At 45.9% G+C, this 12,208-nt stretch overlaps 1 protein-coding gene across 1 annotated transcript in view; it reads left to right on the top strand.

The window, feature by feature from the left end:
* Positions 1–12,208, top strand: part of SPATA4 (spermatogenesis associated 4) — a 38,815-nt gene that overhangs the window by 18,603 nt on the left and 8,004 nt on the right. Inside the window, exons 2-3 of the mRNA XM_089684012.1 lie at positions 5,171–5,300; positions 7,924–8,042. Coding sequence (XP_089540138.1) covers positions 5,171–5,300; positions 7,924–8,042 — 249 coding nt within the window. The remainder of the gene's footprint in view (positions 1–5,170; positions 5,301–7,923; positions 8,043–12,208) is intronic.

Below are 12,208 nucleotides of genomic sequence, written 5' to 3'. Positions count from 1 at the left end.
TCTTGAGGAAATGTAGCGACATCCAGTCTGAGATGTCATTTAGGAGGTGAGTGATGCGGGCGGAGATAGTGGGGGTGAGGTGAGGGGTGGAGAGGTAGATTTGGGTGTCGTCAGCATAGAGGTGATAGTTGAAGCCGTGAGATTGTATGAGTTTGCCCAGGGAGGAGGTGTAGATGGAGAAGAGAAGGGGTCCAAGGACAGAGCCTTGGGGGACCCCAACAGAGAGGGGGAGGGAGGGGGAGGTGGCACCATTGTAGGTGACACTGAAGGAGCGTCGGGATAGGTAGGATGAGAACCAAGAGAGAGCAGCATCTCCGATGCCAAGGGAGAGTAGTTTATTAAGAAGGAGGGGGTGGTCAACTGTGTCGAAGGCCGCAGAGAGGTCCAGGAGAAGGAGGACAGAGTAGTCGCCCTTGGCTTTGGCGTTGAGTAGGTCGTTAGTGATTTTGAGGAGGGCGGTTTCAGTGGAGTGTAGGGGACGGAAGCCGGACTGTAGAGGGTCAAGGAGGTTATTGTCAGTAAGGTGGGAGCTTAGGCGATCGTAGACTAAGCGTTCAAGGAGCTTGGAGGTGAGTGGCAGCAGGGAGATGGGTCTGAGGTTGTTGGGGTCCGCGGGATCCAGGGAGGGCTTTTTGAGGATGGGGGTGATATGCGCGTGCTTTAGGGGGGAGGGGAATACGCCAGTAGAGAGGGAGAGATTGAAGATGTGGGTGAGGGAGCGGATGAGGGAAGAGGGGGGTGACCGGAGGAGTTGAGAGGGGATAGGGTCCAGGGGGCAGGTAGTGAGGCGGGCTTTTGAGAGGACTTTGGCGACTTCCTCAGTAGTGACAGGGCTGAGGGAGTGCAGTGCGGGGGGGGGTTATGGTGGGCGGGGCATTGGGAGAGGAGGGGGGCAGTGCGGTTGTGAGGGCAGAGGAGGGGGGAGATGAAGGGGTGACGGGGGCGAGGAGGCTAGGTGGGGAGGTAGATTGCAAGTTGACGATGTCCTTACGGATAGCGTCAATCTTGTTGTGGAAATGGGTGGCAATTTCGTGGGCGGTGAGAGAGGTACTGAGTGGAGGAGGGGGGGGGAGAGCAGGGAGTTGAAGGTGGAGAAGAGTCGGCGGGGGCAGGAGGAGAGGGTGTTTATTAGGTTAACAAATATAATATAATGCAGTGTACCCTATGTAGAGCAGACCCTTTCCTCATTTTATTGAATATATTTGGAGCAGAGACAAACAAATCTGTCCACAAGGTCACCACTCTGGCTATATCTGAGTTAGGATTCTCCCGTATGTGTACTTGCTAATTCATGTCTACCTGAATGCATATGGATTGTTTGGGCAAACCCGTACTCTACATTGTTGTTGATAAATCCTAACTCTGGGCTTAGATCCCAAAGGCTGCAGATTGATGCCACACACGGGTACCACTCTCCTCCATATTTTTCCAGAGTCCAAAGTGGGGGGGGGGGGGGTGCACAGCCTTAATGCCCTGAGCTTGCAAAAAGTGGATTAAATTACATCATTCAACTCAGCATATGAGTGAAGTCACGGCATCTAGAGTTAAAGTAATATTAACCATTTGCCCTCTGCAAGATTTACCCCCCCTAATGACCAGGCCATTTTTTGCTATTCGGCACTGTGCTAGTTCAAATGGTAATTACGCGGTCATGCAACACTGTACCCAAACTAAATGTTTGTCCTTTTTTCACACAAATAGAGCTTTCTTTTGGTGGTATTTGATCACCACTGTGTTTTTGTTTTGTTTGTTTTGTTTTTTTCGTGATATAAACGAAAAAAGACCAAACATTTTGAAAAAAAAACCCCGATATTTTCTACATTTGTTTATAAAAAAAAATATCCAGTAAACTCAAACTTAGTCATAAATTTAGGCCAAAATGTATTCTGCTACATGTTTTTGGTAGAAAAAAATCCCAATAAGTGTATATGAATTTGTTTGTGTGAAAGTTCTAGCTTCTACAAACTATGTTGTATATATTGGAATTTACGCAGCTTTTACTTTCTGACTGCCCATCATACAAACCCCCATAGTGCTCACATGACCACCAGGTCCCGCTCACTGGGATTTTCATTCAGCTGTGTCCAATGGACACAGCAGGCGTGGGGGGGGGATTGCGTGCCCGCTCGTGTGTGCAGCTCCCCCACTTTCCTGTGTTGGTTCTGTAGCTGCTGCCTGTCCGCAATACGTTGTGGGTGGGTGGATGGACGGAAAGTGGTTAAGCCCTCAGTGTTTTTTTGTTTTTTATTTTTTTTACCTTACCACAGTGAGCACAACAAAATTAAAGTGGGGCGACATTGCGGCTGGACACCACAAACCAAAAACATGATTTAATTTGTTCTTAATGTTCAAAGCAAACTCCCCCATCCATGCATGTCTCCATGTTTTATTTTTCTGATCAGTACAGGGGATGACCAGAGACTGCGGACACAGTACAGGGAATGACCAGAGACTGCGGACACAGTACAGGGAATGACCAGAGACTGCGGACACAGTACAGGGAATGACCAGAGACTGCGGACACAGTACAGGGAATGACCAGAGACTGCGGACACAGTACAGGGGATGACCAGAGACTGCGGACACAGTACAGGAAATGACCAGAGACTGCGGACACAGTACAGGGGATGACCAGAGACTGCGGACACAGTACAGGGGATGACCAGAGACTGCGGACACAGTACAGGGGATGACCAGAGACTGCGGACACAGTACAGGGGATGACCAGAGACTGCGGACACAGTGCAGGGGATGACCAGAGACTGCGGACACAGTGCAGGGGATAACCAGAGACTGCGGACACAGTGCAGGGGATGACCAGAGACTGCGGACACAGTGCAGGGGATGACCAGAGACTGCGGACACAGTGCAGGGGATGACCAGAGACTGCGGACACAGTGCAGGGGATGACCAGAGACTGCGGACACAGTGCAGGGGATGACCAGAGACTGCGGACACAGTGCAGGGGATGACCAGAGACTGCGGACACAGTGCAGGGGATGACCAGAGACTGCGGACACAGTGCAGGGGATGACCAGAGACTGCGGACACAGTGCAGGGGATGACCAGAGACTGCGGACACAGTGCAGGGGATGACCAGAGACTGCGGACACAGTGCAGGGGATGACCAGAGACTGCGGACACAGTGCAGGGGATGACCAGAGACTGCGGACACAGTGCAGGGGATGACCAGAGACTGCGGACACAGTGCAGGGGATGACCAGAGACTGCGGACACAGTGCAGGGGATGACCAGAGACTGCGGACACAGTGCAGGGGATGACCAGAGACTGCGGACACAGTGCAGGGGATGACCAGAGACTGCGGCCCTTTGGGGAGGGAGGGGGAGAGGGTACCTGAATTTGACAGGTACCCGCTCCCACTTCTGCGGAGTTGTCCTTCCTTCTTCTTCCCGCGGCGGCTTCGGTGACAGCCGGGTGCCCACTGCGCATGTGCGAGAAGCGTTGCGCTTTGTGAATGGCCCAGAGCCTTCTGAGACCTGTCGTGTCCCAGAAGAGACCGGACCATTCACAAAGCGCGCCGCTTCTCGCGCATGCGCAGTGGGCACCCGGCTGTCACAGAAGCCGCCGCGGGAAGACTGCAGCGCTGGAGCGAGGAACAGGTAAGGTCCTGCAGGAGAGAACAGCTGAGCGGCCGGCCCGGTATTCTGACATGGTGGCGGCAGAAATACCGGACCGGCCGCTTTACATTCGCTCCATAAGACGCACTGACATTTTCCCCCCTTTTTTTGGGGGAAAAAAGTGCGTCTTATGGAGCGAAAAATACGGTACTTCCAGGAATCCATCTGCCTTTAGCACAGGCATTCAGGCAGGAAGGTGTGCTCAGACGAGAAAACCACTTCCTCTACTCCTAAAGACTCCTGGGATGTATGACATAATTTAATAATAATAACTGAAGAAATGTAAAAATAATTGAAGCAAGTAAATATGATATACTTTCCTGTCTATTTACTAATGCTAGCAGCATAAGGATTAAAAATAGTCAATGTTGTCTGGAAGAGTGAAGTTTCTCTTTAAAGAACATATTATCCCAACATTTCATATTGCTGATATGTGCATGTTGTACAGTGAGCTTAAAAAAATGTTTTTATAGGCATTGGCTTTTGTATTTTAGCCTGTAAAAGCACCACTATGTTAGATGTTTTGCCTTCCATATCTGTTTTAAACTGGGTTGCTTTTCAAGGTGAGAGTTCTCATATACTTTTACATTTCCCAGTGTGCTACAGTATTTGTTAGGATTATTACCACAGTACTTGCAGTTTACTACTTTCAATGCTGCTGGCTTCTCTCTCAGTGCTGCTTCCCTGAATGTCTGGTCTTCACAGTAAATAGCTAATAGTGGACAGTGCAGCCTCCAGCCAGTGTGTTAGTTAGGAGAAGGGAGGGGGAAGAGGAGGAAGGAGCAGGGGAGTGTTTTGCCATAGTAGGCTACAGGGCTATGTTTTTCTATAGATGCACACATTGTAGGGAGACACAACACTAGTCCATGTGTGCAAGGGTCGAAAAGAGCCACTCTGATACTGGAAACCTGGTGCAGTGGTTATGGCACTGGCTTAAACTGGAGCAGGAACAGGAATAAAATATACTGCTGGGTTCACACTAGCTTGCAGGCTGAGAGCTGGTTGCGGGTGCAGGAATCGCTCTGGTGAGACACGTGGGGCTGCCATTCATTCTGAATGGAACCTCCAGGCATCTCAGCCCACAGCACGATCGCGGGTTCAGGAACCGCAAGGAAATTGTTTCCCTGCGGCCATGTTTTTAAAAAATGCATGCACCTTTTTTGTGTGCAGGACATGCGGCACAGCAGCCTATTTAAATGAATAACCTGCCATGCCCGAGAAACATGGACTACACGGCTGCACTAGTGTGAACCAGGCGTAAAGAAGTTTCCTACTCAGTAAGCAATTAAATCAGCTGCTGAAAGTGCTGAAAAACTGAGGGTTTAATATCACTAAATAATCTCTGGTCATTAAAGAGTAAAAATGAACAGTTCACTACTGAAAATATGAATAAATTAGGGACCCAAAGTGTAAATTTTGACAACATGATTATGTTTTGCAGTTTCTTTCTCTGCAGTTATAATATTAGTGTTTCAATGCTACGTCCATTGCTACAATGAAGCTTTTGCATTTGCCATTTTGTATGTTACAGAGACTTTTCAAATGGTTTCATCACAGCTGAGATCTTCTATTGGTATTATCCAGAAGACATACAGTTGCATTCATTTGACAATGGGACATCTCTAGCTGCCAAATTAGGCAACTGGTCACAGCTGGAGAAGGTAAGCACTCTGCCTAATAAGCTAATTAAAGTATAACTAAAGGCAAAATGTTGTTTTTAGTTTTGGACATAGTAAATAGGGATTAGAACACCTGGCAGGATTTTATTGCTGTCTGGCTATGGGACAGGCAGTGATGGTAAATCTCCCCATTGGGACAAAGTAGGCAAAAATAAACCTTAAAGAGATTAAAACCCTCTCTTACTCTAGGCAAAACCTTTTTTTTTTCACTTTGGATATAGTTGTATTTTAAAAATTGCTACATCATACAAAACAGAAATGATGTATGCTTGATTATATTACATCTACCAGTAAGTATGTTGTTCGGTATAATTATTTCAACCGACTGGATGTACAGGTGAAACTCGAAAAATTAGAATATCGTGCAAAAGTTCATTTATTTCAGTAATGCAACTTAAAAGGTGAAACTAATATATGAGATAGACTCATTACATGCAAAGCAAGATAGTTGCTGGTGTTGGTCCACTGTGCTTCATTAAGTCCAGGGTCAACGTAGCCGTCTACCAGGAGATTTTGGAGCACTTCATGCTTCCTTCCGCAGACGAGCTTTATGGGGATGCTGACTTCATTTTCCAGCAGGACTTGGCACCGGCCCACACTGCCAAAAGCACCAAAACCTGGTTCAATGACCGCGGGATTACTGTGCTTGATTGGCCAGCAAACTCGCCTGACCTGAACCCCATAGAGAATCTATGCGGCATTGCCAAGAGAATGATGAGAGACATGAGACCGAACAATGCAGAAGAGCTGCAGGCCGCTATTGAAGCATCCTGGTCTTCCATAACACCTCCTCACCAGTGCCACAGGCTGATAGCTTCCATGCCAGGCCGCACTGAGGCAGTAATTGCTGGAAAAGGGGCCCAAACCAAGTACTGAGTACATATGCATGCTTATACTTTTCAGAGGTCCGATATTGTTCTATGTACAATACTTGTTTTATTGATTGCATGTAATATTCTAATTTTCTGAGATTGTGGATTTGGGGTTTTCATGAGCTGTAAGCCATAATCATCACAATTATGACAAATCACGGCTTGAACTATCTTGCTTTGCATGTAATGAGTCTATCTCATATATTAGTTTCTCCGTTTAAGTTGTATAAGGGCTCGTTCACACTAGGCTGTTTTGCCAACGCTTGCCAAACGCCCCTATAGCGTTTGGCAAGCGTTGGTCCGGTGTTTGCGGAGCGTTTTTAACGCTCGGCAAACGCTCCGCAAACGCCGCATGCGCGGTTTAGCGGCGGTTGCTAGGCGTTTGCCGAGCGTTAATAACGCCCCACAAACGCCTATAATGCATTTGAGTGGTGTTACCGCTCCGCAAACGCGTCGCAACCGCGTCGCAACCGCACCGCAAACGCCGGCCGGGCGTTTGCGGAGCGGCACCATAGACGAGAATAGGAGGCTTCAAAGCCTCCTGACTCGACCAGAGGCGTCCGTTTTGCCGCGACGCGACGCAAACGCTCCTGTTAGAACAGCACCATGTGCTGTAATGTGCAGAGTTGGCAGAGGCGTTTGGGAAGCGGTAAAAACGCTTCCCAAACGCCTCTCTGCCGCCTGCACACAAGGCTAGTGTGAACGTAGCCTTACTGAAATAAATGAACTTTTGCATGATATTCTAATTTTTCGAGTTTCACCTGTATGTTTTTTTATTTCATATCTGCTAATGCAGCCATTCTCAGCCAGGGTCTTCTAGAGGTTGCTGGGGGTTCATTGATCTGGAACTGACTGACCTCCCATATGAAGGTGCTTACACAGCTCTGGGGCCAATGCTACTTAGCAAAACTAGCAGCATGGCACAGTTATCTATTCTGACTCCAACTGTTGTATTAGTGACTCCCTTGCTGAGACCTCTATGACTGGCCTGTATAAGCAGATAAAATCACCACAGACAGTCTTCATCAGATAGCTAAACTCACTAGATACCTTTTCTCATCCAAGAAGGTCTTTATTGAATCCAACAGGCTTACAACAGATAACAGGATGTAGCAGAAGACTGAAAAGACGGTATTTGCAGGTTAAAACATGGTAATGCATTCCCCCAAGCAAGCAGATTATCATGTGGCTATGAGACAAGCAGCCATTTTTATCCCATAAAGACAAAGAGAAGGAGGAAATACATCATAAAATGAGAGGGGAACACAGAAAAAGGGGGTTCAATAACCAAAATGACCACAAAATGGCAGTATACTAACCATCTATACTGAGGCTAATAAACAATGGCTTAAGGAAATTAACTATATAAATTCTCGATTTACAGTAATATGAACAGTAACCATGACTATATATTGTATTATATTTTCATACAACTATAACAGCACATATCTTTTTAGCTGTCTGTAAGAGTGGCATTCTTAGCACCATTGTAGGTTTCCCCATTGATCCTCAATGAATTGGTTTTGGTAAGGGTTTCCCAAGCCCTGATAATTATTATTGTGGGTTCTTCTGAAAAAAAAAATGTTAAAAAAGGCTTTATTAATCTATGTATTGTTCATTATATTATTTGTACTGACTGGTGATATGTTTTCTTATATCTATTAACGAATACATTATATTGTTTCATGTGATTATATGTAGATTTCATTTTAATGTGTTATGATGTTTCACAGTTCTTCTTAAAAAGGAAATTGAATCTTTCCAAAGAATTAATTGATGGAACAATTCATTGCAAACCTGGAGCAGCAGAAATATTGTTACAAGAAATTTATGTTATGCTGACAAACAGGAGGTAAAATATTCCGCTTTTTTATTGTGTTATTTACATTGTGTGAGTTTAGAAAATGGATATATAAATGACATATGACTCTCAAAGTTAGGGTTTGAGAAGCTCTGAAGTGTTTGTTGTGAGTGGAGAATGTTTTCAGTTTTCTCGTGGTTTTGCCATTTTGAATTGGGGCTTGGAGCTTGAAGGCTGTTGGGAGGGACGGGGCCTTCAATCCTGTGTCTGGGTTTTGCTAGAGGCCGGCAGGTTGTGTGAGTACACAGGTGTGCAGGATCGTTATAAGCCAAGCCTGAGCATAGCTTAGGGCTCCTATTTGCAAACAAAGCCCTTGTTAGAAGATAGATGTGTGTACTAGTCAGGATGCACATGTGTTCCTGCTGGAGACTGCACCCCATGTTGGGGGATTCCTTGCCACAGGATTGGCAGAGTCAGCACAGCTATGCAAGTCTGTGGAGACTGAGAAAGCTGAGATGGCTAGCAAGTCCAGGGGCCTGGAGGGAGTCCATAAGTCTCTGGAAGAGCGAGAGAACAAGGGGTGCTGGGAGAACCCTATCTAGAGGGCAGGGGTGGGCCCATGCAGTGTGGAGCTGTAACAAGAGGCTGAGTGGGCAAAGAGTCCCAGTAAGCTGGGTCTGAAGTAACCTGACAAGAGTAGCGGTGCTGTTGAAGCGTAGATCAGCATTTTTCAGTTGGAGGTCTGCTTTCTGAAACCCCTGCATGGGCAACCTTATGTGAACCTATCTTTTCATTTTGTAATAAATGTGGGCCAGAAAGCCCTTAAATACAGTTCAGACTGGCACAACTCATAACAAAACACATAAACCACACTTTAGAGTTAATTACTCTATATCACAATTGTTATTATATTATTTCATGAACTGTGTCTACCATGACTTTTCATGTTGTCACCATTATTGTGGATACAAACATTTATAGGTAAAGTTGATCCAAGGTATAGCCTCTTGGGGGATCAGGAAGGATTTTTTTTACCATGCTGGAGCAAATTGGTTCATACTTTGCTGGCTCTTTTTTTCCTCTCTTTAGATCAACTGTGGGTATAGGATTATGTATATAAGATATCATTTTTTTCCCCTTTTTTTATTGGTTGAACAAAAAGGACTTGTTTTTTCAACCAGACTAACTATGTATGTGAGAAGGTAAAAATGATGTATTTCACTAATATATACACACACAACAGCAGCTTTCCAGTATGTCACTAGTTTGCTATTATTACCACATAACAGTTACAGAGTATGACACCATAGACTCTGTCTACCTGACACGGTGCGTCCCACCAAACTTTCTCAAAGGTAGCTTTTTGATTTCCTTCTGATTGCTATAAATAAAAATACTCAGTGTTCACTATGAGATCTTTTTATATTAATAGTAATAGTGAAACTTTGTGACACGTGCACTATTTTCTGGGACTTTTTCATCTATTTTACCTTTTTATTTGGATTTTGTTATGTGTATTTTTATGATCTTTCTTCCATTCAAACCTCACCACCATGGGCAAGACCAAAGAGCTGTCAAAGGATGTTAGGGACATGATTGTCTACTGCAACTCCCTCATTCAAACACCCCATGTTGGGGGATTCCTTGCCACAGGATTGGCAGAGTCAGCACAGCTGTGCAAGTCTGTGGAGACTGAGAAAGCTGAGGTGGCTAGCAAGTCCAGGGGCCTGGAGGGAGTCCATAAGTCTCTGGAAGAGCGAGAGAACAAGGGGTGCTGGGAGAACCCTATCTAGAGGGCAGGGGTGGGCCCATGCAGTGTAGAGCTGTAACAAGAGGCTGAGTGGGCAAAGAGACCCATTCAAACCTCACTACCATGGGCAAGACCAAAGAGCTGTCAAAGGATGTTAGGGACATGATTGACTACTGCAACTCCCTCCTCACCGGCCTACCCCAGTGCAAACTCTGCCCGCTTCAGACCATCCTGAACTCAGCGGCTAGACTCATCCACCTCACCAGCCGCTCCACCTCTGCCACCCCTCTCTGCCTCTCCCTCCACTGGCTCCCCATTGCCCAACGCATTAAATTCAAACTGCTCACTCTGACCTATAAGGCCATTCACAACACTGCCCCTAACTACCTCACCGACCTGATTCCCAGGTACCACCCTACCCGTACCCTTCGCTCTTCACAGGACCTCCTTCTATCTTGCTCCCTGGTCTCCACCTCCCACGCACGACTGCAAGACTTCTCCAGGTCCTCCCCCATCCTCTGGAACTCACTACCCCAATCCATCAGACTGTCACCTTCTCTCCTCACCTTCAGGCGCTCCCTGAAAACCCACCTCTTTAGGGAAGCCTACCCCACCCTCACCTAACAGCCGCTGCCCTTCCCTCCTCCTACCACTCCATCCCCCATTTCCTCCTGTACCACTACCCCCTCCCTCCTAGATTGTAAGCTCGAAAGAGTAGGGCCCTCTAACCCCTCGTGTGCTGTTTGTTGTTACTGTACTGTTTCATGTATTGTCCCCCCCTCTATTGTACAGCGCTGAGCAAACCCTTTGGCGCTATATAAACTCGATATAATAATAATAATAATAATAATAATTGTAGACCTGCACTAGGCTGGAATGGGTTACAAGACCATCAGCAAGAAAGTTTATGAGAAGGAGACAGCTGTTCGAGCACTTATTCGCAAATGGAAGAAATCCAAAGTAACCAATCGCCCTTGGTCTGGAGCTCCATGCAAGATTTTGCCTCATGAGGTAAGGATGATCATGAGAAAAGTGAGGGATCAGCCCAGAACTACACAGAAGGAGCTTGTGAATGACCTCATGGCAGTTGGGACCAAAGTCACCAAACAAACCATTGGTAATAGATTGAAATCCTGCAGCGCCCGCAAGGTCCCCCTCCTCAAGAAGCACATGTACAGGCCCATCTGAAATTTGTCAATAATATCTAAATGATTCAGAAAATGATTGAAAGAAAGTACTGTTGTCAGATGAGACCGAAATTGAGCTCTTTAGCATTAACTTGACTCGCCATATTTGGAGGAGGAAAAATGCTGGCTATGACCCTAAACACCATCCCTACAGTCAAGTACGGAGGTGGAAACATTATGCTATGGGGCTGTTTCTGTGCTAAAGGTATAATCTGATCTTGCCGAATTGTGGGGCAATGGACGGGGCCATGTATTGTAGAATCTTGGATGAGGACCTCAGCCATAAAACTGAAGATGGGTTGTGGATGGGTCTTCCAGGATGACAATGACCCAAAACATACAACCAAGGCAACAAGGAGCGGCTCAAGAAGAAGCACATTAAGGTCATGGAGTGGCCTAGCCAGTCTCCAGACCTTAATCCTATAGAAAATGTATGGAGGGAGCTGAAACTTGAGTTGCCAAGTGACAGCCAAGAAACCTTAAAGATTTGGAGAAGATTTGTAAAGAAGAGTGGACCAAAATCCCTCCTGAGATGTGTGCAAACCTGGTAACCAACTACAAGAAACATCTTACCTCTGTGCTTGCCAACAAGGGTTTCTCCACCAAGTACAAAGTCATGTTTTGCTTGCTGATCAAATACTTATTTTACTCACTGAACTGCAACTCAATTGATAACATTTGCATCATGTATTTTTTTGGATTTTAGGTTGATATTCTGTCTCTATAAATTTAAAATACGCCTATGATAAAAAATTATAGACCCTTCATTTATGTGTAAGTGGGCAAATGTACAAAATCTCCAGGGGATCAAATAATTATTTTCCCCACTGTGTGTATGTATGTGTTTGTGTGCACACACACACGCACGCACGCACGCACGCACGCACGCACACACACACACACACACACACACCTCAAAAAAAATTAAAGGAACACTTTGAAAACACATCAGATCTCAGTGGGGAAAAATCTCATGCTGGATATCTTTTCTGATATGGACTGGGTAATGTGTTAGGAACGTAAGGATGCCCCATTGTTTGATGGAAATGAAAATGATCAAGCTACAGAAGACTGAATTAAAAAAAACACCCGAAAATCAAAGTGAAAAAATTATGCAGCAGGCTAGTCCATTTTGCTGAAATTTCATTGCAGCAACTCAGAATGGTACTCAGTAGTTTGTATGGTCCCCATGTGCTTTTATGGATGCCTGACAATGTTGGGGCGTGCTCCTAATGAGACGATGGATGGTGTCCTGGAATATTTCCTCCAAGATCTGGACC

The sequence above is a fragment of the Staurois parvus genome, unplaced genomic scaffold (assembly GCF_062004578.1).
Source record: "Staurois parvus isolate SC_StPar_1 unplaced genomic scaffold, SC_StPar_1.0 ptg000334l, whole genome shotgun sequence".
Classification (NCBI taxonomy): domain Eukaryota; kingdom Metazoa; phylum Chordata; class Amphibia; order Anura; family Ranidae; genus Staurois; species Staurois parvus.
This window is presented reverse-complemented; position numbering and strand designations above follow the sequence as displayed.